This window comes from Aythya marila (genome assembly GCF_965140915.1).
Source record: "Aythya marila genome assembly, chromosome: 25".
NCBI classification, from domain to species: Eukaryota; Metazoa; Chordata; class Aves; order Anseriformes; family Anatidae; genus Aythya; species Aythya marila.
The window spans coordinates 4,586,755-4,612,758 of NC_139066.1; the positions used below are offsets into that span (position 1 = coordinate 4,586,755).

At 69.9% G+C, this 26,004-nt stretch overlaps 4 protein-coding genes across 4 annotated transcripts; 1 reads left to right on the forward strand and 3 right to left on the reverse strand.

Annotated features, from left to right (window-relative positions):
* Nucleotides 1–1,722: 1,722 nt before the first annotated feature.
* On the reverse strand, nucleotides 1,723–3,984 carry LOC309887211 (retinol dehydrogenase 8-like; the record flags this gene model as incomplete). The annotated part of the gene is made up of 6 exons (XM_082778753.1): nucleotides 1,723–1,962; nucleotides 2,468–2,651; nucleotides 2,734–2,827; nucleotides 2,904–3,083; nucleotides 3,652–3,813; nucleotides 3,888–3,984. 6 exons carry the CDS (start codon nucleotides 3,982–3,984, stop codon nucleotides 1,723–1,725), a joined length of 957 nt encoding a protein of 318 aa, XP_082634879.1.
* A 374-nt stretch (nucleotides 3,985–4,358) lies between these two features.
* GRB7 (growth factor receptor bound protein 7) lies at nucleotides 4,359–8,494 on the reverse strand. Its single transcript, XM_082778845.1, has 14 exons — nucleotides 8,332–8,494; nucleotides 8,098–8,236; nucleotides 7,830–7,986; nucleotides 7,605–7,726; nucleotides 7,441–7,518; nucleotides 6,752–6,889; nucleotides 6,563–6,673; nucleotides 6,342–6,440; nucleotides 5,954–6,034; nucleotides 5,741–5,857; nucleotides 5,602–5,662; nucleotides 5,399–5,486; nucleotides 5,065–5,158; nucleotides 4,359–4,955 (listed from the first exon to the last, which is right to left on the reverse strand). Exons 1-14 carry the CDS (start codon nucleotides 8,466–8,468, stop codon nucleotides 4,809–4,811), a joined length of 1,569 nt encoding a protein of 522 aa, XP_082634971.1. The 5' UTR covers nucleotides 8,469–8,494; the 3' UTR covers nucleotides 4,359–4,808.
* Nucleotides 8,495–11,984: 3,490 nt separating this feature from the next.
* MIEN1 (migration and invasion enhancer 1) lies at nucleotides 11,985–13,847 on the forward strand. The gene is made up of 4 exons (XM_082778846.1): nucleotides 11,985–12,148; nucleotides 12,476–12,573; nucleotides 12,995–13,071; nucleotides 13,192–13,847. Exons 1-4 carry the CDS (start codon nucleotides 12,021–12,023, stop codon nucleotides 13,273–13,275), a joined length of 387 nt encoding a protein of 128 aa, XP_082634972.1. The 5' UTR covers nucleotides 11,985–12,020; the 3' UTR covers nucleotides 13,276–13,847.
* Nucleotides 13,848–14,155: 308 nt separating this feature from the next.
* On the reverse strand, nucleotides 14,156–25,067 carry ERBB2 (erb-b2 receptor tyrosine kinase 2). Its single transcript, XM_082778852.1, has 27 exons — nucleotides 24,844–25,067; nucleotides 22,089–22,240; nucleotides 21,832–22,000; nucleotides 20,801–20,938; nucleotides 20,601–20,669; nucleotides 19,700–19,812; nucleotides 19,469–19,610; nucleotides 19,263–19,379; nucleotides 18,907–19,033; nucleotides 18,733–18,806; nucleotides 18,518–18,608; nucleotides 18,193–18,392; nucleotides 17,887–18,019; nucleotides 17,676–17,766; nucleotides 17,422–17,582; nucleotides 17,298–17,345; nucleotides 17,058–17,196; nucleotides 16,849–16,971; nucleotides 16,670–16,768; nucleotides 16,401–16,586; nucleotides 16,174–16,329; nucleotides 16,007–16,082; nucleotides 15,774–15,920; nucleotides 15,581–15,678; nucleotides 15,313–15,483; nucleotides 14,965–15,196; nucleotides 14,156–14,872 (listed from the first exon to the last, which is right to left on the reverse strand). The coding sequence occupies exons 1-27, from the start codon at nucleotides 24,920–24,922 to the stop codon at nucleotides 14,511–14,513; spliced, it is 3,693 nt and encodes a 1,230-aa protein (XP_082634978.1). The 5' UTR covers nucleotides 24,923–25,067; the 3' UTR covers nucleotides 14,156–14,510.
* Between the last annotated feature and the right edge of the window lie 937 nt (nucleotides 25,068–26,004).

Here is a 26,004-nt window from a genome sequence, read left to right on the forward strand (position 1 = left end):
GGAGCCAGCTCACACCAGCTCCAGATTTGCCCTCCTGCTGCTCTGTCCCCCCCTTCCCACATCAGCTGGAAGTGAGACTGGGTATGACCTTGGGGGGGGGGGTGCAAGGCTTGTGGACACCCCCAGCTCTGCTACGAGGGGCTTTGGGGCCGATCCTGCACCCCCCTCCTTGGGATCTGCCCCATTGCTGCCTCCTCGGGGCCGGGGGCATCCCTTGGGTCCTGACCTCCCTCTGCCCCATTCCCTGCGGCTCTGTGCTGCTGAGCTGCACCCGGGGGCCCCCCCTCGCTGCTCCCTGGGGCCAAATGCAGCCCCCCCCCGTCCCTGCCCCCCGGAGCGGAGAAAGTTAGTCAAATCTGCAGAAACCGCAGCAGGGGGAGGCTGCGTCTCCGTCGCCGGCTTTGATGTCACCCCTGCACGTCCCGCAGGTGCTGCGCCGTTGCCATAACCACGGGGGGGCCGTTGTCCCCACGGCCGCTTTGTCATTAACTCGAGCGAGATGTGTGTGTGTGTGTGACAGAGGGGGGGGGAAATCATGAAAAAAAAAAAAAAAAAAAAAAAACACATTTCCCCCTCCATCCTGTCCCCAGAGTGCCAGGAACCATCCGGACTCTGGGGGGGCCACGTGCATGGCACGGGCCAGGACCCGGTGCCCGGTGCTGAGGCTGCTGCCAGTTCCAGGGGGCTGCTGGTGGTTGGGGGATTTTGGGGAGGGGGCTGCCCTGCGTGCCCCCACCCCGTGTGCATCCCTGCACCATCCTGCACCCGCCGGGAAGCGCGGTGGGAGCCAGGAAGGCTTCTGAGAAGCGCGGCGCTGAACCATGCCGGGGCCTCCCTGCGGTTTCCCCCTGCGCTCACCTCCCGGGCGCAGTCACGCCAAGCGCCCACACGCCAGCGCCCCGCGCCCAGGGTTGCTGCTTCCCCCCCCCTTTTTTGCTACATCCCCCCCCCCTACCCCTTTTCCCTTCCCCGCCGTCCCAGCACCCACCCCGCCGTGCACGCTGCACCCACCCTGCACCCGCAGCTGCTCTGCACCAACCCCTGCGCCGTGCACCCACCCTGCACCCTGCGGACGCGCCGTGCACCCCGTGCACCCCGTGCACCCAGCTCCCGGCCCTGCAGCAGCTCCTGCACCCTCTGCACCCAGCAGCCAGCCCGGCAGCGCGGTGTTGCAGCCCCCCTACACCCCCCCCGGTGTCCCCCTCCTGATGTCCCAGTGCTGTGGGGCTCGGCGCAGGATGGCACAAGGGGGTGGGCCAAGCTCCCCCATCGCCTGGGACCCCCGCACCAATTCCAACCCCACAGCAGGGGCTGCGGGGAGGAGGTCACAGCCTCCACTGGTGGCTGAGGGAGGCTGGTGGGGTGGGGGGGTCGTGGCATTGCATGCCCAGGGGGTGTAGGGGCTGGGCAAGGAGAGCCAGGTGCCCCCGGGGAAGGGGGCAACGAGGCGAGGAGAGTGGAGAGGGGGGGGCAGCTGCCAGCCCTTCCCAGCCCCGTCACGGCCGCTGCACTCTCGGAGGAAGCCGCTGCGCTTTTTCACCCGGCGCTGGTTAAAAATACCACTCCCGATTTTAATACGGCCGCCGTGGGTGCTATTTTGGGGCCGGGAGCAGGAAGTGAAACCGCGCGGGTCCTGGCCCCGCTTGCCCCTCGCCACCGTGCAGCCCCCCCACCCCGCCACCCCAAACACCTCCCCGGACCACCCCTCGGGGCCCGCGGGCGTTATTTGAAGCCCAGCAGCCGGGCGCCCGCCTGCACCTTCTGGGCCTTCCAGCGCAGCAGGCGGATGGCGCGGAGGCCGAGCCGCAGCACGGCGTCGTACTTGAAGACCAGCTTGTAGAAGGCGTCGGTCATCAGGGCGCCGCTGGGGTCGGCGTGTTTCAGCGCGGCCATCGGCGTGTACGCCGCGTTGGTCTGGTGCCGGAAAGGTGGCCGGGCCGCCTCGATCACCCGCAGCGTGTGCTGCACACGGGGACGTCACTGAGCCCCTCCTGACCCCGTCACCCCCTTGACCCCATCCTTGTTTCCATCCCCAATCCCAGTCCCAAGCTCTCCTCAGCCCTAGCCCATCATCTCCATCCCCATCCTCATCCCCACTGCCATCCCATTCCCATCTCCATCATCCCCATTCCCACCCTCATCCCTGTTTCCATCCCATTCCCATCCCCATCACCGCCGTCCCTATCCCCATCCCATCCCCATCATCTCCATTCCCATCCTATCCCCATTTCCACCCCATTCCCATCCCATTCCCATCTCCTTCCCCATCCCATCCCCATCATTTCCATCCCCATCCCATCCCCATTCCCATCCCGTCCCCATCTCCATCCCCAGCAGGTCAGAGCTTGGGGATCTCAGGGCCAGGAAGGAGCCAGCCCAGGCGATCCAGCTGTGATCACTGCTCCTCATTAGCACTAATTGAGCTCTCATGGCCAGCCCAGCCCACCCGGGCAGGTGCGCCCATCACCTCCGCGATGTCCTCGGGGCTCTGCCCCAGGCTGGCGAAGACGTCCTTGGAGTTCCTCAGGTAGAGCTTGGTGAAGATCTCGGCGGTCTCGGGGTCAGTCTGCGAGTAGTCTGCGCGCTCGGCCTCCTCGTACACCTTGGCCTCGAACTCCGTCGTCACTGGCCCCGGCTCCACCAGGCTGATGCTGCCAGGGGAGGGGGCTCTGGGGATGCTGGTGGCTGAGCATCCCCCCCTCCTCGGCCCCTCCGCCCACCCCGGGCACTCACGCCACGTTGAAGCGCAGCGCCTGCACCACCAGGCTCTCGCAGAAGCCCTCCACGGCGAATTTGGAGGCAGCGTAGACGTCGTTGAAGACGATGCCTGGGTGAGGAGGGGGCTGGTGGGGCCGTGCTGGCAGGGCAGGACCCCCCCTGGATGCCCCGGTCCCCCCCCGTACCCTGCAGCCCCATGACGCTGCTGATGACCACGATGTGGCCGCTGCGGCGCCGCTTCATGTCGGGCAGCACCTCCTTCACCAGGCGGACGAGGCCGAAGAAGTTGGTGTCCATCAGGCCCTGCATGGCAGCCAGGCTCTGGCACTCCAAGGGCCCGATCATCCCCACGCCGGCGTTGCTGACTGCGGGCAGCGGGGGCATCAGGACCGGGCGGGGGTCCCCGGTGCCCGGGGGGTACCCAGCAGGGTGTCCCCATGGCACAGGGTGTCCCGTTGGCACAGGGTGTCCCCATGGCACAGGGTGTCCCCATGGCACAGGGTGTCCCCTTGGCAGTGTCCCCATGGCACAAGGTGTCCCCTTGGCACTGTCCCCGTGGCACAGGGTGTCCCCGTGGCACAAGGTGTCCTTGGCACAGGGTGTCCCCTTGGCACTGTCCCCATGGCACAGGGTGTCCTTGGCACAAAGGGCCCCCGGTGCAGGGTGTCCCTACCGTGGAGGGTCCCCAGCACATGGGGTACCCCTGGCCCAGAGCTCCCTGCTGTGTGGGGGTGTCCCTGGTACAGAGGGTCCCCAGCACTGGGAGCATGGAAGGTCCCTGGAGCACGGAGGGTCCCCAGCGCATGCGGTAACCACCACACGGGGTGCTCCTGGCGCATGGGGTGACCCCAACACCGAGGGTCCCTGGTGCACGGCACGTCCCCAAGACCCCACTGCTGCAGGGACACACGGGGCCAGGGGGATGAGGCTCACCCAGGACATCGACGTGGCGCCCGGGGATGCTGTCGAGGCAGGCGCGGATGGAGCCCTCGTCGCACACGTCCAGCTGCTTGATCTCCAGCGTCCTGCCCAGCGCCGACCCCGCCGCCGCCACCAGAGCCCCGCTCCGAGACACGTTCCTCACCGTGGCGATGACTGGGGGCACAGGGGGCTCAATCCCGGTGCAGGGATGCCCCCAAATCCCGGTGCGGGGACCCCCCAAGGCTCACCTCGGAAGCGGCGCTGCTTGTCCCGTGCCAGCCGCACGGCCAGCGCCAGCCCGATGCCGGAGGAGCAGCCGGTGATCAGCACCGTCCTGGGAGCCATGGCGGGGTCCTGGCCTCGCTCCCCAGCCCTGGGGCTTTAGTAGCAGCTGCCCCCCCCCAAATCCCGGCCTTTAATCCCCCTCTGTCCGCTATTAATCCCCCCTCCCAGCCCAGGGATTTGTAGGGCCGCGTGGCTGAGCCGCACGTGGTGCCCGGGGCGCACAGAGGGGTCTTTGTGCGGGGTCCTGGGGCACTGCGGGGACACAGAGGGTGTGGGGACACTGCCAGCCACGTGCCTGGACACGGAGGGGGTGGCAGATACAGCCCCCCCCCCACAAACACCCCCCGGATGTGCACGGCTTCTGATTTGTTTGACCTGGGAGAGGGAGAAACGGCAGCTCTGAAAAAATAACCTTTATTCTCACTGGTATAAAACACATCACAGTTCAACTGGCCTTGTGGGGACGTGGTGGGGGACATGGTGGGGACCCCCCCCCCGCTCCCAAACCCTGCTCCTGTGGGGTGGGGGGGAAGGGCTGCAGACCCCTGAGCCCGCTGAGCTTCGGGGTGAGGGGTCTGCGGCCAGGGGTCCCGTGGGGACGGAGGGGCCCGGCACCGGGAGGGGGGAGAAAGTGCATGAGTGTGGGGGCACCGGGGTGCGGGGGGCGCTGGGGGAGCCCCCTCACCCCTGAGCTCACTGCTCTGAGCTGTGCCGGCTGTGCCGTGCCGGCTACGCCGAACCACCAGCAGTGCCATGGGGTGCTGAGCCGTGCCGTGCCGTGCCGGGCTGTGCCAGCAGTGCCATGGGGTGCTGAGCTGTGCCAGCAGTGCCACGGGGTGCCGAGCTGTGCCGTGCCGAGCCGGGGCGTGCCGGCGGTGCCGGGCTCAGAGCGCCACGCAGGTGCAGTAGTGCCGCAGCTTGCAGGGCAGGATGCCGCGGTTGATCTGGTGGAACTCCACGAGCTGGATGAGGTCGGCGAAGCGGGTCTGCCCGTCGTCCATGGTGAAGTAGAGCCGTCCTTCCTCCTCGCTCTGCCGGGCAGGCGCAGCTCAGGCCTGGTCAGTGTGTCCCGTCACCCCCCCCCCCAAAAAAAAAAAACCCTCCCCAACTCCCCCCCCCTTCTCCAGCCGCGGCACTCACCGGCAGGATGAGATAGTGCTTGACTTTCTGCAGGTGGCACAGGGACAGGACGAAGCCCTTGGGGTTGCGCTGGCTCTCCCGCACCAGGAACACGCTGCGAGCCCCGGAGCGGTGTCACCCCACAGCCCTGGGGCTCCCGGTGACACCCCCAGGGTCCCCAATCCCCCCCCCCCGACACCCTCTGGGGCTCTATCCCCCCACCCCCCTGCTCCCAGACCCCCTAACTCCCCTACGAGCCCTATATGAGCTTTGGGACCCTATAACCCTCGGGGGCTGCGTGTGCCCCAGGGGTCCCGTACCCCCCCAAGACCCCCAGAGCCCCCCCGGTCCGTACCCATCCACCAGCCCCTGGCGGCCGATGAGCTGCTGGGTGTCCTCCCGCGAGATGCGCCCGTGGAACCAGGGCTGGGTGCGGTGGATGGCTGCGGGGACGGGAGAGGGACGTCAGGTAGGACCCCCCCATAAAGCAGGGACCCCCGGCGGGGGGGTTCCGTGCCCCCCTGACCCATTCAGAGGCCCGTGGTGGGCTCTGCTCACCGGCGCTGAGCGGGGAGGTCTGGCAGGCAGCCGGCAGGCTGTAGCGATGCGTCGTCTTCTTCTGGCCGTGTGAAGCCAAAAGCGGGTGTGAGTGGGTGTGGGGGGGGGGTTCCCCGCTCCCCCCAAAGCCCCCACTCACCCTCCAGGCCTGTGCCTCCTCCAACGCCGCCGTCAGCACCTCGCTGGGGTTCTCGATCACCCGCCCCGTGCACCCCGAGAAGTCCATGGCCACCAGCGCGTTGTCCGACACGCTCCGCTGCGGGGACGGCGAGAGGGGGCTGGTGGCAGCCGGGGGGCCGGGGGGAGCCCCCCACGGCACAGGGGCTGTGCTGGGGGCCGGGGGGGCACTCACCAGGGCCGTGGGGCCGATCCAGGGGGGTTGGCTCAGCCGGGCCTGAGCTTGCTGGTAGTTACGGTAGAGCTGCATGCCGTACTGGGGGGCGGCACCGTGAGTGGGGGGTCCCGTGGGACAGGGGGAGAGCGACCCCCACCCCCAAAAAAAAACAGGGATGGGGGCACCCCCCCCTGTGTCTATGCTGGCTTAGAGGGGGGGGCATCCCACTGGCAGCCCTTCATCATGGGGGTATCTCCAGCATCCCCCAGTACCCCCCAGTACTCTCCAGCACCCCTCAGCACCCCGCGGCATCCTCCAGCACCCCCCAGCACCCTCAGCACCCCATTACACTCCACACCCCCGCTACAGGGACCCCGAGCACCCTCCTGGGGGGGCCGGGGCTCACCTTGAAGAGGCGGAAAGCTGCCATCCAGCAGGTCCGGCTCTGCTCGTCCTCGCTGCACAGCAGCTTCAGGCCCTTCGTGCCGCTGCGCACCTTGTAGGGCTGCGGGGAGGGGACAGAACCATCACAGGGCAGCCCCCCGAAACCCACCCCGTGTCCCTGTCACCCCTTGGGGGGCAGAGACCCTTTGGCAGAGCTGGCTGGGGCGCCCAGAGGGGCCGCACCTTGATGCAGAAGCCGAACTCGGTGGGTGTCCCGTAGTGCTTCTTGCCCTGCGTCACGTAGTAGATGTTGGACTCGGTGAGGTCGGCGAAGTACTGCAGGTGCCGGGGGTCCTGGGGCCGGGGAGGGGGCGTCAGGGGCCGGCCCCCCCCGCTGCCCCCAGGGTCGGGGCACCCTGACCCACCCCTCACCTTGGACGTGCCCTTGGTGGAGTAGTAGAGCCCCGAGCGGCGCAGGGAGAAGTAGAAACGCTTCCAGACCTTGCGGCCGGCCTCACGCAGCTGCAGGAAGCCCTGGACCTCGGGGCAGCTCCCGGAGTTCAGGAAGTTCTGGGGGGGAGGCCAGGGCTGAGGGGTGGCCGGGCATGGTGGGACCCCATGGCACAGTCAGGTCCCCATGGCATGGTTGGGTCCCCATGGCACAATTTTGTCCCCATGGCACGGTTAGGTCCCAGTGACACAGTCGGGTCCCTATGGCACGGTTGGATCCCCATGGCAGTTTTGTCCCCATGGCACATTTGGGTCCCCATGGCATGGTTGGGTCCCCATGGCACGGTTAGGTCCCAATGACACAGTTGGGTCCCCAAGGCACAGTTTTGTCCCCAAGGCATGTTTGGGTCCCCATGGCATGGTTAGGTCCCAACGACACAGTTGGGTCCCCAAGGCACGGTTGTGTCCCCATGGCACAGTTGTGTCCCCAAGGTATGGTTGGGTCCCTACAGTGTGGTTGTGTCCCCATGGCACAGTTGGTTCCTCATGGCACAGTTGTGTCCCCATGACACGGTTGTGTCCCCATGGCACAATTGCGTCCCCAAGGCACGGTTGTGTCCCCACGGCACATTCGGGTCCCCACAACACATCCTGGCACCGTGTCCCCATACCTGGATGAGCTCCGAGTGCGCCATGCTCTTGTTCGCCTCCAGGCAGCTGGACACCATCACCTCGGGGAAGAGCGACTGCTGGGGAGGACGAGCGAGGGGGTCAGGGGGGGCTCTGCGGCTCCCTCCCCACGTGGGGCATCCAGGTGTCCCCCCCCCCCACGTACCGCGTTGCTCTTGAAGAGCTCGTACTTGGCGAAGTTCTTGCGGAAGACGAAGCGGCTGTCGGCGCCCAGGGGCCACGCGCTCTGCACCTCCACCACCGACTCGTGGTCCTCCAGGCAGCGCTCTGCGGGGTCAGGGTGGGTTGGGGTGGGGGGCTCAGCAAGACGGCGGGGGCCAACCCCGTGCCGTGCCGAGCCGTGCCGTGCCGTGCCACCTGGGCCACTCACCCAGGGCCAGGTGCTGGTGCAGCTCCACCAGGGCCCAGCTGTGGTCGTGCAGCGCGTGCGTCCTCTGCACCAGCATCTCGCAGAGCTGCCGCGCCGTGGTGCCCGCCGACACCTCCAGCGAGCGGCACGACCCGTCCTCGCTGAACACCTTCACCAGCTGTGCGGGGAGGGGGGGGGGGCACGGAGGCCGTCAGGACCCCCGTTAGCCCACCAGGAACCCCCACCACCCGCCCTGACCCCGCTGTTGCCCCCCCCCCCCGGCACTCACGTGGCAGGTGCCTTCGCGCGGGGGTCCCTGGGGGAGGCTGCTGAGGATGGGCGAGTTGGAGGGGCTGCAGAGCTCGGGGAAGGGGTTGGGGATGCAGGGCAGCGACGAGGCGCGCGGCTCCTCCTCCGCCGGCGGCCGGCTGCGGGGCAAAAACGGGCTGAGCCCCCCCGCCCGTGCCCCCCACCTGCCCCGTGCCATGGGGCCGAGCCCCCACCCACTCCCCCCCGCACCCACCTGCTGCCCTGGATGAAGAGGGGCTGCGAGCGCCTGAGGTCGGCGGCAGGCGGCCCCTCGCCCGCGTCCCCCTCCTGCTCCGTGCCGCCCACCCCGGGGGGCTCCCGGAGGCCGCTCTGCTGGGCCCCCCCGTCCATGGCATCATCTGGGGGGCAGAGAGTGGGGGCTGCAGCCGGTGGCGCCGGGGGGCTGCCCACCCTTGCACCCGCGGGGTGATGAGCGCTGTGAGTTCAGCGTGGGGGTGATGCAGCACTGCCCTGCCTGCCCCCCCCCCGCCCCCCCAGGACCCTGCTCGCCCCCACAGGGGGTCTGCGAGCCCCCGGTGCCTCCGTCCGCATCCCGATGGCGTTGGCACCGCGAGCAGGGGACGCGGCCCTGTGGGGAGCACAACCCCATACGAGACACCCGAGAATCCCCCCCCAAGCATCCCCACGTGGGATGGTGGCCCGGTGTCACCTGGTGGTGGCCAAACTGGGCTGAACTGGGCTAAACTGGGCTGAGCTGGGCGAGACTGGCCGAGCTGGATGAATTGGCCTGGGCTGAACTGGGCTGCGGCGAGGGGGTGCCAAGCGTGCCGAACCGTGCCAAACCGTGCCAAACCGTGCCAAACCGTGCCAAACCGTGCCAAACCGTGCCGTGCCGTGCCGGCGGAGCCTCCAGTTTGGCCCAGCCCCGCCACCACCTCGGGTCCGGCCAAACCAGTTCAGGCGGCCGCTCCCAGCTCCACCTCACCGCGCTGGCATCCGCGCCGGGGCGGCCGCGCCGGGGCCGGGGGCGAGGAGCCGGCGCCCGCCGTGGGAACGGCCCCCAACCCCCCCCCGGGGCACGGCCCCCCGCCGCGCTGAGCCGCCCTCGCCCCCAGCCCGGTGCCCGGTGCCAGCACCCACGCGCCCTGGGTGCTCCGCTCGGGGGGGACGCGGGGACACGGCCAGCGCTCCGGATGGGCATGGCACAGTTTGGCACGGCCTGGCATGGCCTGGCATGGCCTGGCACGGCTTGGCACGGCTTGGCACAGCCTGGCACGGCCCGGCACAGCTCGGCACGGCCGGGCACGCACTGCCCGGGACAGGCAGGGGCAAGCTGAGCCCGGCCGTGCCGGACGCGCACGCGGCACACGTAACACACGCGCGGTGCCCGCGGCCGCAACCGGTGGCACCGGGAAGGGGGGGCGCTTAGGGGGGGAAACCGGGGCCGTGCTCTCGCCGCCGTGCCACACCGGGGCCGGGTTAATCATTCACCCGGCCCCGTAAACACCTCCCGGCGGCGTGGGGTCCAAGTCCACGGCCAGGCGGGCACCGGGCCCCTGCCTGCAGGGTGCCAAGGCACCGAGGAGCTGAGGTGTACGGGGCCACCGCTGTCCCCATCCTTGTCCCCATCCCTGTCCCCATCCCTGTCCCCATCCCCATCACCACCCCGCTGGCTGGGGACCCTCCTCTGCATCCCCTCTCCCCAAAACGCAGCCAGGTCCCTGCCACCTCCCCGGGGTGGGGACGTGGGGACGCAGCGAGGGCGCTGGAGGGGGTCCCGGCCACCCCAGGCCATGTATGGGGTGTGAGGGCCGGGCTGGAGGGGCTGGGGGGTAACGGGATGGCTGGGGACCCCACAGGGCCCCATGGCACCACGGGTCACCTCGATGCCAGCCCTGCCCGGTGGCCTGGTCCCCGTGGCCACAACGGTGAGGTGACAGCACTGGGAGGACACGGGGTGTCCCTGGGGTCTGGGACAAAGCGGGGGGACCAAGGCTTTGTCCTATGGGGCAGGGTTCCCAAGGCCACCGGGGTTAAGGGACAGGCTGTGGGGGCCACCAGGGTTATAGGGCAGGGTTCCCAACGTCACCGCTGTTAAGGGACAGGTTGCCAGGGCCACCAGGGTTAAAGGGATGGGATCCCAGGGCCACCGGGATGGAAGGGAGAGGGTCCCAGGGCCACCAGGGCTGTGGGGTAGTGGGACTGGGACCATCAGGGTTATAGGACCGGGTCCTGAGGTCACCAGCACTATAGGACAGGGTTTCCAGGGCCACCAGGATTTGGGGACGGGGTCTGAGGGCCGCCAGGTTTAAGGGACGGGATCCCAGCGCCACCAGGGATAAGGGACGGGGTCCGAGGCCCACCGGGGCTATGGGGACGGGGTTCCAGAGCCCCCAACCTGCGGGCAGAGACCCCAAAAACCCCCGGTGCCGTGCAACCGGGATCCCCGGGGTCTCCGAGGCGTTGACGGCGGAGGAGGAAGAAGAGGAGCTGGGAGGAAGACGGGAAGGAAAGGACGGAGAAACGGGGACAGGGGGGGAGGACAGGGCCGGTAACCGGTGGTCCTAGGGCACGGGGACCCCCACCCTGATCCCGTTCCTACCTGCAGCGCCCGCCGCGTCCCGCCACCCTCCCGCCGGACCGGGCATTCCTGTTTTTCCCCCGGTTTTATCTACCTGCGCCAGCGCCCGCCCCCGGCCTGACATCACGGCACCGGGGCGGCCACGGCCCCACGGCCCCCACCCGGTTCGTGGGGGGCGCCCCCCCCCTCCCCAAATCCCCCCCCTAACCGGGGATGGCGAGTTTCCTACAAGGCACTGGGGTGACCCCAATACCAATAGGGTCCGGGTGTCCCGTGGCCCGCAGGGTGCTGGATCTGCCCCACGGCACCGGGGGGGCACCGGTGGGTGGTGTGTGGGGGGGTCCCCAACCCCCGTGGGACCCCCGTGTGTGGGGCTGGAGAGCGGGGAGGGGGTCCCAGGGGGATGCGCGGGGGTCCCGTGGGGGATTCAGGGGGGAGAAGGGCGCTGAGCATCCCCGTGGGTGTCTGTGGGGTCACGGTTTGGGGGTGTGGGTGGCCCACGGGGGTCGGTGGGCACCCGTGGAGCTGGGGGGGTCCTCGTGGGGGGGGGTTCAGTGGGGAATGGGGGGTCCCAGTGGGGAAAGGGGGGTCCCAGTGGGGAAAGGGGGTCGCCCCACGTGCTGTGGGAGGCCCTGTGGGGTGGCTGTGTCCTTTTGGGGTCCGTGCGCCCCCCCCGTGGGGTCTGCGCGTGGCCCCCCCGTGGGGTCCGTGAGCCCCAATAGAGCTGCGGGGGTCCCCATATGGGGGGGTCCCCATGGGTATAGTGGGTCGCCCCGCATCCCGTGGGAGCCCCTGTGGGGTGGAGGTGTCCCTGTGGGGTCTGCGTGTCCCCGTGGGGTCCCCGTGGGGTCCCCGTGGGGTCCCCGTGGGGTCCGTGGCTCTGTCCCCGGGGGGGGCTCGGGGGTCCCCGTGGGGTGCTGGGGGTCCCCTGAGGTCACGGAGGCTCCATAGGGGCCCCCAGAGGAGGATGAGGGGGTCTCAGGGGGGGGTTCCGAGATCTGCGTGGGCTCCGTGGGGCTGCCGTGACTCCGGGGGGGCCCCGTGGGCTGCGTGGGGGCCCCGTGGGGGTCCCGTGGGGGGGTCTCATGGGGGACAGGGGGGGTTTGAGGGACCCTGTGGGACCTCAAGGCTCCCATAAGGCTCCCACGGGGCTCCCACGGGGCGTGGGGACCGGGGGGGGGAGCCCCGCGTGGACGCCCCCCCCCGGTGCCCCCGTGGGGTGTGTGGTGGTGGGGGGGGGGGGCGGCATCCGCGGTCCTCCCGCCAGCAGGGGGAGCAGACGAGAGGGCGGCGCAGAGCGGCCGGAAGTGCCGGCGTCACGTGGGCGAACCCGGAAGCGGCGGCTGGCTGGGCGGGCGGCGATGAGCGGCGGGGCCGGGACGGCGGCGGCGGCGGCCGGGGACGGGGCCGGGGACAGCTCCGGTTCCGGTTCCGGTTCCGGTTCCGGTTCCGGGTCTGAGCAGCGGGTCTGCATCGTGGTGGAGTATTGGTGAGTGCTGGGACCGGGGGGGGGGGGGCGGAACGGGGACTAAAGGGGGGGGATGGGGGCAGCGGGGGGGGCACCGGGGGGCTCTGAGGGGGGGGCGGCGGAACCGGGAGGGGGCCGAGAGGGTGAGGGGGGGGCGGGAGGAGGAACGGGGGGGTAAAAGTGGGGTAAAAGGGGTAAAAGGGGGGGTAAAAGGGGGGGTGGGGGGCTACGGGGAGGGTTTTGGGGGGGTTTAGAGGGGTTTTGGGGGGTTTTGAGGTTTTTTTTGGGGTGGGGGCGGTGTTTGGGCCCCCCCCGCCGCCATACCGGGCCCGTTGTTCCCCCCCCCAGCGAGCCCTGCGGGTTCGAGGCCACGTACCAGGAGCTGGCGAGCGCCGTGAGGGAGGAGTACCCCGACATCCACATCGAGTCCCGCCTGGGGGGCACCGGTGAGTGTCGTGGGGGGGGGGTGGGGAAGGGTCCCCGGGGGGGGGGAGGGCATCAAACACCCCCCCTCCCCCCCCCCCGGTTTTGGGGTCCCCGTGGGGAGCGGTGGCTGTGAGTCCCACAGGGTTTGGGGGGGTCCTTAGGGGGTGGAGGGGGTTGTGGGGGGGTGCTGTGGGTTGTAGCTCCGTTTGGGGGGGGGCACCAGGGTTTAAAATGACTGAAAACGCCTTAAAATGTTGCGGGGGGGGGGTTGTGCTCCGTTCCCCCAAGCACTGCGGGAGGCGGGGGCTGCCCCAACCCCTCACCGGGTCCACGGGGCCCCAGCTTTGCGCCCCCCCGGGGTGCACCGGGAGCTGCTGCACCCCCCTGGGAAGGGGGGGGCACAGCTCAGGGCTCGTCTCACGCCCCCCCCTTATTTTTTAGGTGCCTTTGAGATCGAGATCAACGGGCAGCTGGTCTTCTCCAAGCTGGAGAACGGAGGCTTTCCCTACGAGAAGGACGTGAGTACTGCGGGGGTGAGGGCCTGGTGCCCCCCCCGGGGCTGTGTGGCTGTAGGGGGGGCGCAGGGAGGCCCCCCCAGCCCCGTTACCCACCCCCCCCCTCTTTTTTTCTCTCCGCAGCTGATCGAGGCGATCCGCAGAGCCCGCAATGGGGAGCCCCTGGAGAAGATCACCAACAGCCGCCCCCCCTGCGTCATCCTGTAGCCCCGCGCCCCCCGGGGGGGGTCATTTTTGACCCCCCCCCTGCATTAACCAGCCGGTTCCCATCCCCTCAGCCCCCCCATTCTTCGCTGCCCCCCTCCTTTGTTACCTTCCTGCACCCCGGGGGGCAGCGGGGGGACGTGGGAGCATAAAGAGCACCCCGGGGGGGGCCACCAAGAGCACACGGGGGGGTTGAGCTCCCCCCTCCTCGATCCCTGGGGGCGTGGGGGCAATTCTGCAGCCCCCCCCCCCCCACGCCGTGGGGCCGGCAGGGGACACGGCAGCTCCGGAAGCCTCACGCCGTGGAGCTGTGAGCAGCTCGTTAATGATTAAAGCCCCTCGGTCACTAATTAAACAGGCACGAGGGCTGCGGGGGGGGGGGGGAGTATGGGAACCCCCCCCCCAGGCTCCATCCCCACAGCCCGGGGGTCCGTTTAACGACCCCCCCGCCCCGTTCCCAGCCTCCCTGCCCCCCCCACGGCTCCGTGCTCTGCCATGGGGTGGCCGAGCCGAGGTGCCCCCCCCCCCCCGTGGCCCCCCCCTATTTATTCTATACTGTGTATAACCCCCCCCCGCCCCCCCAGCCCGGTGCTGAATAAAGGACGGAGGAGAACGTGGAACGTGACCCCATTCCCCTGCATCCTTTGGGATTTTCCCCCCCCCCCCAACCCCGCTGCTGGCTCCTGGGGGGGTCACGGCTGCGGACGGACGGCGTTTTGGGGCCGGGGGGGGGGGGAAGCAGAGGGACAAGCAGAGTAGAAAACCCAAATACAATTCTCAAATCCACAGCCCCGGGGGGCGCTTCCAGCAATCCAGCAGGAGCCCGGGGCCTGCTCTCAGTGCAAGTCGCTGTGCCCGGCGCCTCTGTGCACCGGGGGGGGGGGGTTGTGGGGTCGGGGGGTCGCGGTTTTGGGGTTTTGGAAGAGTTTTGGGGAGCGGGGTGGCACCGTGCTCCCGCTGTCCCACCGCGGTGCTGCCAGCGCCGGCCCCGCTCAGCCCTTGGCGTCCTCATCCCTTGAGCTCTGCAGCCCGAGCCCCCAAATCCAGCGGGGTTTTTGGGGTCCCTTTTTTTTGGGGGGGGTCCAGGAGGCAGCGGGGTGCCCCCTCCGCCTTCCCCCACGCTTTCGCCGCGCTGTCCCACAGCGTCCTGGGGCTCTCCCCGTGTCCGTCGCCTCCTCCCCGAGCTCTGCCAACGATTTGGGGCTCGGGGGGGGGGGGCTCTTTCGGGGTCCCTGGCCCTACACGGCCGCGTCCTCGGGGCGCAGGGGGGGCTCGGCCAGGCCCAGGTATTCGGGGTTTTCGGCTGCCGGCGTGGTGAGGGGCCCCCCCTCGGGGTTGCTGCTTTTTTGGGGGTCCTGGTTCCAGTAGTAGGGGTTGTCGAAGGCTTGGCTGAAGGAACCGGGGGCCGGCAGCCCCGGGGGGGTCAGGTATTCGGGATTTTCCACGGCTCGGCCGAAGGGTCCCGGGGTGGGGAAGGGGTGTTTGGGGTCCTTGATGAGCCCGTTCTTCCCCGCGTGGCTTTTGGGTTTCTCCAGCGGGGACGGGGGCGTGCGGGGGTGCCGGGGGGGGGACAGCCGCTCCCCGGCCTGGTTGACGTACTCTGCGGGGACAAAAGGGGTGGGTGAGGAGCCGAGCGGGGGTGCTCGCCCCCCCCACCCCAAAAAAAATCCTGCCCCTTCCTCCTCCTCCTACCTGGCATGGTGCTGCAGGGGGCCGGGGGGAGGAAGCCTTCGGGGTCCAAGCCCTCGCTCTCGTCACCCGACAGCCCGGTGGGGTCCTCGCTGTAGCGCGTGGCCGGGGGGCTCTGCAGGGTCCCTTTGGCCCCCCCCTCCCCATCCAAAACCTCCGGCACGGGTCCCTCGGGCCCCTCCACCAAAACCTGCTCCTCGCCCTCCTCCCCGTCCGCTGGGGTCTCCGCCGTGCTCTGGAGGCGCGAGACAGCACGGCATCAGCCAGGTGCCTTGGGGGGGTCACCCCCCAACTTCTCAAGGTACCGGGTTCCCCCCAAAAAAAAAAAAACAACCCCCCCCCCGGGGTTACCCGCGTGGAGGAGATGCGGCTGCGGTAGGCGGTGGCGGTGTCGGCGCTGAAGAAGCCCTGGTGGGGCACCAGGTACTCCTCGGCGTCCACCAGGTCGTCCATGTCCTCCTCCTCCAGCAGAGCCCGGTAAAAGGTGCTGTCCATGGAGCTGGGCAGCCCGATCATGTCGTTCTGGGGGGCGGGGGGGGGGCGAGAAAAGGGTTTTCGGTGTTTGTAGGGTCGCTGGGCACGGATTGGGGGGGCGGGGAACCCCCCTGGGTGCCCCTACCTGGATGACCACGAAGCGCTGCGGGTCCCGCGCCATGCGGGAGAACTCGGTCACCAGCTCGCGGAATTTGGGCCGGCACTCCGAGTCGATCATCCAGCCTGGGGCAGAGCCGAGCGACGTCGGGGCGAGGCGGGGGTCCCACCGCATCCCCCTGCACCCCCCCTTTGTCCCCTGTCCCCCCCCACGCCCGTACATTTCACCATGATCATGTAGACGTCGATGGTGCAGATGGGCGGCTGCGGCAGCCTCTCGCCCTTCTCCAGCAGGTCGGGGATCTCCCGCGCCGGGATCCCGTCGTACGGTTTCGCCCCGAATGTCATCAGCTCCCACACGGTGACACCTGGGGGTGCGGGGACGGGGTGAGAGGTGTCCTGAGCCCCCCCCCCTAAAAGCACACCCCCCCTCCAAGCCGGCTCGGGGACGCACCGTAGCTCCAGACGTCGCTCTGGTGGGTGAAGCGGCGGCGCAGGATGGACTCCAGCGCCATCCACTTGATGGGCACCTGCGTGGGGGTGGGCGCGGAGGTCAGCAGGGTCCCGTGGGTGGGGGCACGCCCCGTCCCGTCGTCCCTACACCCCCCCCACCCCACCCACCTTGCCACCGTCAGCGTGGTACTCGGTCTCGTCGATGTCGAGCAGCCGGGCCAGCCCGAAATCGGTGATTTTCACGTGGTTGGGGCTCTTCACCAGCACGTTGCGAGCAGCCAGGTCGCGGTGCACCAGCCGCACCTCCTCCAGGTAGCTCATCCCCTGCAGCACCAGGGGTCAGCCTCCGGACCCCCCCTTTAACCCCCCACACCCTCCTCTACCTCCCGTCCTACCTTGGCGATCTGCACACACCAGTTGAGGAGGTCCTGGGAGCCGATGTGGTCCTTGTTCTCCCGCACGTAGTCCAGCAGGCAGCCGTAGGGCATCAGCTGCGTCACCAGCTGCACCGTGGAGGTCAGGCAGATGCCCAGCAGCCGGGACACGTAGGGGCTGCCCACCCCCGCCATCACGTAGGCTTCCTGTGTGTGTATTGGGGGCCGTCAGCCTGCCATTGTCTCCTAAAACCCACCCCCGTGCCCCCCCCGCCACCGTGCGCGCTCACGTCCAGGATCTCCTTGTTGGCCTTGGGGGAGGTGTTCTCCCGCAACACCTTGATGGCCACCGGGATCTTGACGCTCTCCCCATCCGGGATCCAGATGCCCTGGAGAGGAGCTGGGTGAGCGGGGAGGAGGGAGCCCGCCGGGGGGTGCCTCCCCCCCCCAAAAAAAAAAAACTTCTCACCTTATAGACGGTGCCGAAAGCGCCCGAGCCCAAAACCTTCACCTTCTTCAGCTCCGTCTCCTTCAGGATGCGCATCTGGGCTTGGTTGGGGAGGGCCCCGCTGGGCGTCAGCGGCTCCACCAGCTGCAGGGTGAGTAAATGAGTAAATTAGGGGGGGGGGTGGACACAGGATGGGCACCCCCCCCCGGGGGACGTCCCCGTGTCCCCACCTCGGTCTCCTGCAGCAGGCGCCGCATGGTGTGCTTCCTCTCCTGCTGCCGCCGGCGCTTGACGCAGACCACGGTGATGAGCAGGAGGACGACGACCAGCAGAGCCCCCACCACGCCGGCGATGATGGACGTCACCTGGCTGCGGGACAGGAGGTGACGGGGTGGGGTGGGGGGGAAACGGGGACAGGAGGAGCCCCCCACTTAACACCCGGAGGGGCTTGGGGGTACCCGCGGCGCTACCTCGGCTTCTGGTCCACGGGGCAGCCGTCCTCGTCCCGAATGGTGCACCTGGGGGCGGAGAGGGGTCAGCAAAAGACCCCCTCCCAGCCCCAAAAACCCGTGCCCGGCCACGGCCCGCACTCACGAGTGGGTGCAGTTGGTGGGGCAGAGCTGGCAAACGCCGTCCTCGTCGGGGTATTTCCAGATGGGCACGAAGGAGGCGTCCGCCTTCACCCCGCTGGGGCAGCGCCGCACGCACTGCTGCGCGTCCTTGTAGTGGGCGCAGGCCACGCACTGATCCGCCTCCTGGGGGGGGCACGGGGGGGCATGGAGGGGGTCAGGGACCTCGGCACCGGGCTCGTCCTCGTGTCCCCGGTGTCCCCGTGTCCCCGTCCTCACCGATCCGAAGCAGGTCTCGGTGCCGTTCTGGGGCTGGCACTCGGGGTGGCACGGCAGGCACCGCGTCCCGTTGGTGTGCTCCCGGACGGCGCTGCGGGGTGACAGCAACGAGGATGCAGGACGGGGGGGGGGGTTGGTCAGTGCAGAACAGGATCCCGGACCCCCCCACCCTCACCCCTTCCACCGTGCTCTGCCCCATCCCCGTGCTCACCCGTCCAGGAGGTTGCAGGAGGCGACGCACTCCTGGCCCCGCAGGAACCGCTCGCAGGCCACGCACTGCGTGGGGCCGGGCCCCCAGCACTGCCCCTCGGCGCAGAGGTGGAAGCAAACCAGCCCCTCGCTCTCTGCGGGGTGGGGGGGCACCGTAAACACCCCCCGCTTCCAGCCCCCAAACCTCCCCCCCACCCCCCCAGCCCGGCTCCTCTGGGTGCCAGGAGCAGCGAGCAGATCCGGGAAGGGTTTGGGGAGGGGGATGGCATTGAGGGTTTGTTTTTTTTTGGGGGGGGGGGATCCTCACCGCACTGCTCGGGGGGCTTGTTGTGGGTCTGGAAGAGGCGCTGGCGGGGGTGGCGGAAGATGCGGTCCCAGGGCACCTTCTGGAGGAAGCAGAGCTGGGGGTTGTGGTGGACGAGCACCATCCCGCTGCTGATCTCCTGCAGGGCGCGCAGCCCCAGCGCCCGCACCGCCAGGTCCCGCAGCGTCAGCGAGTAGGCGCCGCTGCCGAAACACGGCCGGGTGAGCGCCCACGGCTTCGGGGGGGGGTGTCCCGTGTCCCCCCCCCCATCCCCATCACCACCCCTTCCCCACCACCAGCACCCCGAGGTGCCCCCGACCCCGCTCACTTGTGCAGCACGCGGCCGCGGATGATGCGCAGGTTCTGGAAGACGCCCAGGTCCTCCATGCCCGGCGGCCAGGCGGCGATGTACAGGTAACCTGGGGGGGTGGAGGGGGGGCACGGCGTCACCACCGCCCCCCCCCCCCCCCCACCTCGTACCCCCACACCCCCTGGGGACGCGTCCTCCCCAGCCCCGACCCCCCCCAAACCCCGTGCGCTCACCCGTCAGCTCCTCCAGGCTCTCAAAGGTCGCCAGCAGCTGGGGGTCCAGGGGGGGCGTGTTGGTGCTGGGGTCCCTGGGGGGGGGAAGAATGAGGGGAGGGGGAGATGGGGGAGGTTGGCGGGGCCGGGGGGGGGCCCAGCGGCTCCCCACGGGGTCGGGGGGGGGGTGCTCACCCGGCGAAGGTCTCGGGCAGGAAGGCCAGGCTGCCGAAAATCTTGGTGCAGCCGGCGAAGTGCTGGATGTTGGAGGCGTTGACGGCGCGGACGCCCTTGAGGAAATCCACCCCCAGCCCGTAGCACACTGCGGGGGGGGGCACAGAGGGGGCCGATCGGTCCTGGGGGGGTTCCACCAGGACCCCCCCCCTTCCAGACACTGCCTGCCCCTTGCGCGCCGCAGGGATCCCCAGGGCACGGCGGCCCCCCCAGCCCTTTGGGGCTCCCCACGTCCTGCTGGGGGGGGTCCTAAAAATGTGGCAGCCCCCCCCACCCCCCCAAAAATGTGTCGGGGAGCCCCCCCCCGGGCTGCTCACCCTCCGGGCAGGGCTTGCTGCACTTCTCACACTTCTGCACGTTGTTGACGGTGACCTCCTGGCTGTTCTGGGGGCACACCAGGGTGCACGACCCCACCTCCGTGGCAAGGTAATTATCTAAACGGGGGGGGGACAACGACAATATCAATGGTCAGGGCAACGTAACGAGCCCCCCCCCAGCCTCTCTGCCCCCCCCCAGCACTCACAGGGGCACTGGCTGACGCAGCTGGCACCGAAGGTGTAGCGCCCGTCGCGGTTCGGCACCGACTCGAAGGTGTCCGAATTGTAGATGACGAGGGGGGGGCAGTGCAGCTCGCAGATCCCGCTCCGGTTAAAGTTCAGGCAGGCCTAGGGTGGGTGTGGGGGGGTGTCCATCAGCCCCTGAACCCCCCCCATTTCACCTTTTTGGCCCCCCCACTCCCTTTTCCCGTGCCCACCAGGCAGTCGGAGTGCTTGGGGCCGGTGCAGCCGGCGGCGCACTGCTCGTGGCAGCAATCCGTCGGCTTCGTGCCCTTGCAGCGGGGGCACCCGTGGCAGATGCTGTTGGTCACTAAGGGGGCACAGGGGGGGGGGGACACGGTGGGTCAGGGACAACCCCCACCCCCCCCATCCCCGGGAAGGGGTCTGGGATAAAAGGGGGGGGGCGCTGGGGTAAGGAGTTAGGGGGTGGGTGGCTTGCTGGGGAAAGGGGGTGTGGGAAGGGGTGCCGGGGGTCCCCAAAAAAGGGATTTGGGGGCAGTGGGGGTCTGCTTAAGGGGGTTTTGGGGGGGTGGGTGGGGGTCCCCAGGGATTTGGGGTCAGTGGGGCAGGGGTTTGGGGTCAGTGGGGGGATCAAGGGGATTTTGGGGGGTGAATGGGGGTCCCCAGGGCAAGGATTTGGGGTCAGTGGGGAAGGGGTTTGGGGCTAGTTGGGGTTAGCAGCAAGGGGATTTTGGGGGGGTGAATGGGGGTCCCCAGGGATTTGGGGTCAGTGGGGCAGGGATTTGGTTGTCAAGTGGGGGTCAGTGGGGCAGGGGTTTTGGGGCCAGTGGGGGTCTGCTTAAGGGGATTTTGGGAGGGGAATGGGGGTCCCCAAGGCAGGAGGTTGGGGCCAGTGGGGGTCTGCTTAAGGGGATTTTTGGGGGGTGAATGGGGGTCCCCAGGGCATGGATTTGGGGATTCCCTGGGGCAGGGATTTGGTTGCCAAGCGGGGCCAATGGAGCAGGGATGTGGGAGCCTGCTGGGGGGTATCCAGGGCGATTTTGGGGGGGGGGGGGGGGGGTCTCACAGGGGTGGGGTCTTTGGGGAATCCCCATGGCGGGGGCAGCGCTGACCACAGCCCCCCCCCCCTTTACTCACGCGTCTGGCAGTCCTGGGGGCCGGCTCCCCAGCAGTGCCCCTCGGCGCACAGCGCGTGGCACCCGGGACCTGCAGCGGGGTGAACGGAGGGGGGAGGTTTTTGGGGGGGGGGGTCCTACACCCTCCCACGGGGGTAGCAGCTCTGGCGTGTGCCGCCCCCTCCCCAAAACCTCATCCCCGGGGTGGGGGGGGGGTCTCACAGCTGCGGCTGCGGGCGCTGTCCACGAGGGTCTCGGCGCGGAGCTCGTTGTGCCGGTGGAAGATGTCGGCCCAGAGGACGGTCTCCTGGAAGCAGAGCTGGGGGTTCCCCTCGATGCGCACCCCCCCCTTCAGGATCTCTGCGTGGGGAGGGGGACACCCCCCCCGTCAGCACCAGGGGATGGTCCCCAATGGGGTCACCCGGATCTGCGCCAGGGAACCGCAGCCCCCCCCATGGGGACACCCGGCCCCATACAGGGACCCGCAGCCCCCCGGGGGATACCCAGTCCCACGCCAAGGACCCACAGCCCCATGGGGACCCCTGGCCCCACACCAGGGACCCGCAGCCCCCCGGGGACACCCAGCCCCACACCAGGGACCCATAGACCCATGGGGACTTCCAGCCCCATGCAGGGACCTGCAGCCCCCCCAGGGATACGCAGCCCTGTGCCAGGGACCTGCAGCCCCACAGGGGGACCCCTGGCCCCATGCCAGGGACCTGCAGCCCCATGGGGACACCCAGCCCCACACCAGGGACCTTCAGCCCCATGGGGACCCCTGGCCCCACACCAAGGACCCACAGCCCCACAGGGGGACCCCTGGCCCCATGCAGGGACCCACAGCCCCCCAGGGATACCCAGCCCTGTGCCAGGGCCCTGCAGCCCCACAGGAGGACACCCAGCCCCATACAGGGACCTGCAGCCCCCCAGGGATAACCAGCCCCACACCAAGGACCCACAGCCCCATGGGGACCCCTAGCCCCACGCCAGGGACCTGCAGCCCCATGGGGACACCCGGCCCTATGCCAAGGACCTGCAGCCCCATGGGGACCCGTGGCCCCATACAGGGACCTGCAGCCCCCCAGGGATACCCAGCCCTGTGCCAGGGCCCTGCAGCCCCCTGGGGACACCCAGCTCCATACCAGGGACCCACAGCCCCACAGGAGGACACCCAACCCCATGCAGGGACCCGCAGCCCCCTGGGGCACCCCCACCCAGATCCCCCCCCCCCCCCCCGAGCCGTTCCCCCCGACCTGTGAGCTGCCTCATGCCGAGCTGCTGCAGCCCCGAGTTGCCCAGCACGGCCAGGGCGTAGCGCTCCTGGAAGAGCTGCGTCCCGCGGATGATGCGCAGGCTGCGCAGCCCCACGCCGCTCACTTGGTTCTCGGCGATCAGGACGTAGCCCTGCACCTCCTTGATGTCCTGGCGACAGGGGGGGGGCACGGCGGTGAGAGCCCAGCGGCAGACCCCCGGGACCCCCGCCCCTTGCCAAAATCCCCACCCCGCACACCTGGAGGAAGGCGGTGTCGGCGTCGGGGGCCAGGTAGGTGAGCTCCAGGTTGCCCTGCACCACCTGGCAGCCCTGGTAGAGGTGCCGCAGGGTCTCGTAGTGGCTCTCGGGGCTGGAGGGGCGCAGCAGCTTCATGTCGGTGCCCGTGCACACTGCGGGGACAGCAAAAGGACGTGGGGGGGTTAGGGGGAAGGCTCAACCTCAGCCTGCCCGGCTCTGACCCCCCCAACCCCCCCAGAGGATCCGGCCAGCTCCGGCCTCCGCAGGAAATGCCGCGGATGCGGCCGCCGCCGATTATCTGCGGAGAGCTGCTCCCAACAGCTTCCGATGGGCTTCCTGGACGGCCTCCGCGGCGTGGGGACGGGGGCAGCACGGGGAATGCCCCCCCCCATACACACACACAGCTCTCAGCCCCGCTTGCACCCATTGGGGGCACGATGCCGGCGGTCGGCACCGGGTGGGCACCGGGGGGTTGAGGGCTGGGCGCGAGCGGGACCCCGCAGCTTTGGGTCCCCCTACACACCAAGGAAGGGGGGGGCCCCCAAAGCGGGGAGGGGGGCACGGGGTGTGGGGGGGGCGCACACGGAGCAGGAATGCTCGGCCCACGCCGGCGGCGAGGAGAGGGGGGGGGGCAGCGCCCAGACAAGACGCGATTGTTGAGCGGCGCCGACGGCCGCCCCGGATGGCCCCAAACGGGGTCCGTGCCCACCGCGGGGGGCTCCGAGGGGCGGCGGGGCTGAGCTGCAGCCGGGGAGGCCGTGCCATGGGGGGGGGGGCCCTCGGTGAGTCAGGGCGTCCCGGTGGCACGGCCCCGGCCGCGGCGTCCCGGTAGGAACCGCCTTTTCAGGTCAGGCGTGTTTGGGGAGCGAGCGGGTGACGCAGGCACGGCCCAGCCCCGGCGCGCCCGTGGGCCCCCGGCACCCCGCCGCCACCGCCACGCGGGATGGCCCCCCCCCATTTCCCCCAAATCCCAACCCCGCCGAGGGAATAGGGTTAGGGGCTGGGGGTCTCGCCGCCTTGCTCCCTGCACCCCTTTTGGCCCCCCTCCACGTCCCCGTGGCGTGGGGTTGATTTGCACCTGTGCAGGTGCCCCCCCCCCCGCCCCGTGCCGCCCCCCCAGTGCTCGCCTCTCCGGCCTAAGAGCCCTAAAGGGGGGGCACGATTGAACCCTACAGACGCCAGCATCAGCCCTACAGACCCCTTGGGGGTCTCGCTGCAAAGGAAGGGTCCGGGGGGGGGGCACAGGGCCCCGTGCAGGGGGGGCTGCCGGCCGTGCCGTGGCTGAGTGACAGCCCCCGGTGCCGGCAGCTGCCCGCAGAGCCACGAGGCCCTTGGGGGGGGGGGGGACCGGGATGCAGCCACCTCCTGACCCCCGCCTGCTCCGAGGCCCCCGAGCCTGAGAAACGTCCCCGGGCACGGCCTGGAGCTTTGGAGGGGGGGGGGGGGGGCACCGTGTTTGGGGTTCAGCTCCGCACCCTCAGCCGGGCACGGAGCTGCCCACGGGGATGGGGACGGGGACGGGGACACGGCTGGACACAGGGGACCCCCACAAAGCCCCATGGGGATTGGGGAGCTGGCGGGGCCGTGCCAGGTGCCCCCACCCCGTAGGAAATTCGGCCCCGGAGCAGGCGGGCGGCCAAAGCTCAAGGTCTGCCCTCCACCTGCTGCGCCGCGAGGGCACGGGGTGCCGCCGGCTCCCCCGGGGCGAAGGGCGAGCGGGGGGGACCGGGGTCCTGCCGGGACCCCCGTTTCCATCCCACGACCCCCCTGGCTGCCCTGGGGGTGCAGCACCGAGCCCCCCCCCAACTTTGGCAGAGCTATCGGGGGGACAGCGCTGGGGACGTGCCGTCGCCCCCCCCCCAGCCCCGGGGGACCCACTTTTGGCTCTGCCACCCCAATGCGCCCCCAGTGCCGGATCCTGTCCCCACTCAGGGTCTGGGTGGAGGTGACCGGGGGGGGGCAATGCCTGGTCGAAGCCCCCCCCTCTCTGCATGCCTCAGGGCTCCAGCCCCCCCCCACGGCTGCTCCCCGGGCCGGGCAGGGTGCGGCACCTCGAGAATGTGGATGGGAGCGACGGGGACGCGCCCGCCCGCCCACCCGCACCGTGGGGCACCGCCACCGCCCGGGGCCCCTCCGCACCCCAAAACCTCCCTGCAGGACTTTGGGGGGGGGGCCCCCCGGGTGGCAGGGGTTTGTTCTGGCCTCGTGTCCCCCCCCCCCCCCCTCCTGTCCCCACGGCCCCCAGGACCCCCGGCAGCGGGGACGGGGATGGGGCCGTTCCCTGCTCGGGGTGCAACAGGTCCCCCAAAAACTTCCCCGGGGGGCCGCGGGGGGGGCTCGTCCTGCTCGGTGGGACCCTAGGGGACGGTAGTGGGGGCGGGGGGGCACCGGGCCGAGCAGCCCCCCGCAGCCCAGCGCCTCCCAGTTCAACCCAGTCCGGCCCCCCAGCACTCGTGGGGACGCGGGGCGGGGGGCACCGGGAGGGGGGTAACGAGCGCGGCGGGGGGGGGGGGTTGGGGGGCACCGGGAGTCACTTCCAAGCGCACAAACCGATCTCCCCCCCCCGTTACCCCCCCGTTCACCCTCCGGTTCCCCCCCCCGGTGCCCCCGGTGCCCCCGGTGCCGTGCGCTCCCCGCGCAACTCCTCTCCAAGTCCCGCCGCCGCCGGGTCCGCCCCGCGGCCCGGTGCCCCCCCCACGCCCCCCCACCCCCTTTAACCCCCCCCGTCCCCCCCCCCCCGAGGCCCGGGACCCACCTTCGGCGGCGGCGGCGGGGCAGAGGGCGGCGAGCAGCAGCAGCCCGGTGCGGAGCAAGCGGCCGCCGGTGGCGATCATGGTGCTCAGCGCCGGCCCCGGCCCATGGCCCCGCTCCGGGAAAAGTTTTGGCTTTTTGGTTTTTTGTTGTTTTTTGTTTTTTTGTTTTTTTTTTTCTTTTGGATTTTTTTTTTTTTTTTTTTTTTTTTGGGCCGTCCGGAGTCGCCGCCGCCTCCTCCTCCTCCTCCTCCTCCTCCTCCTCCTCCTCCTCCTCCTCCTCCCGCCGCGCTCCCGAGCTCCGCCTCGCGGGCCCGCGCCGCGCTCCTGGAGACGGGGTTGGGATTGGGGTTGGGGAAGGGGGGGGGGGGTGCGCGCGCGCCGCGCGCTCCCGACGCCCCCGCGCGCGCGTTAACCCCGGTGGAGCGGAGGGAACGGATGGGTTCGGCCCGGGTGTGCCCGCGGGAACCGGGCACCAGTTTGTCCCAGTACAGCACCAGCAGCAAAGTTACCCGGGGTCCTTCCCTGTTCCGGACTGGGAGCACCGGGCACCAGTTTGTCCCAGTAAAGCACCAGAACTGGAGCTACTGGGAGTCCTTGGTTGCTCTGTACCGGGAGCACTGGGCACCAGTTTGTCCCAGTACAGCACCAGCACCAAAGTTACTGGGGCTCCTCAGCTGCTCAGGACTGGGAGCAATGGGCAGCGTTTTTTCCCAGTACAACACCAGAACTGGAGCTACTGGGAGTCCTTGGCCACTCTGTACTGGGAGCATGAGGCACCAGTTTGTCCCAGTGCACCCCCAGCACCAAAGTTACCGAGGGTCCTCAGCTGCTCCAGACTGGGAGCACCGGGCACCGGTTTGTCCCCGTGCACCCCCAGCACCAGAGCTACTGGGGGTCCTTGGCTGCTCTGTACTGGGAGCACTGGGCACTGGTTCATCCTGATGTCCCCGTGTACCACCAGCACCAGTGACACCCTCGTCCGTTCTGTCCCCTGGGCCTGCTGTCCCAGGCACCACCGACTCAGGACACCCCCAGTCCAGAGCCACCGGGCACTGGGAGCACTGGGACGGGCACTGGGAACACTGGAACCACCCCGGCTCCAGCCAGGAGCCCCCTCCCCGTGCCCAATCCAGCTGGGGCCATGACTGCCACCAGCACGGAGA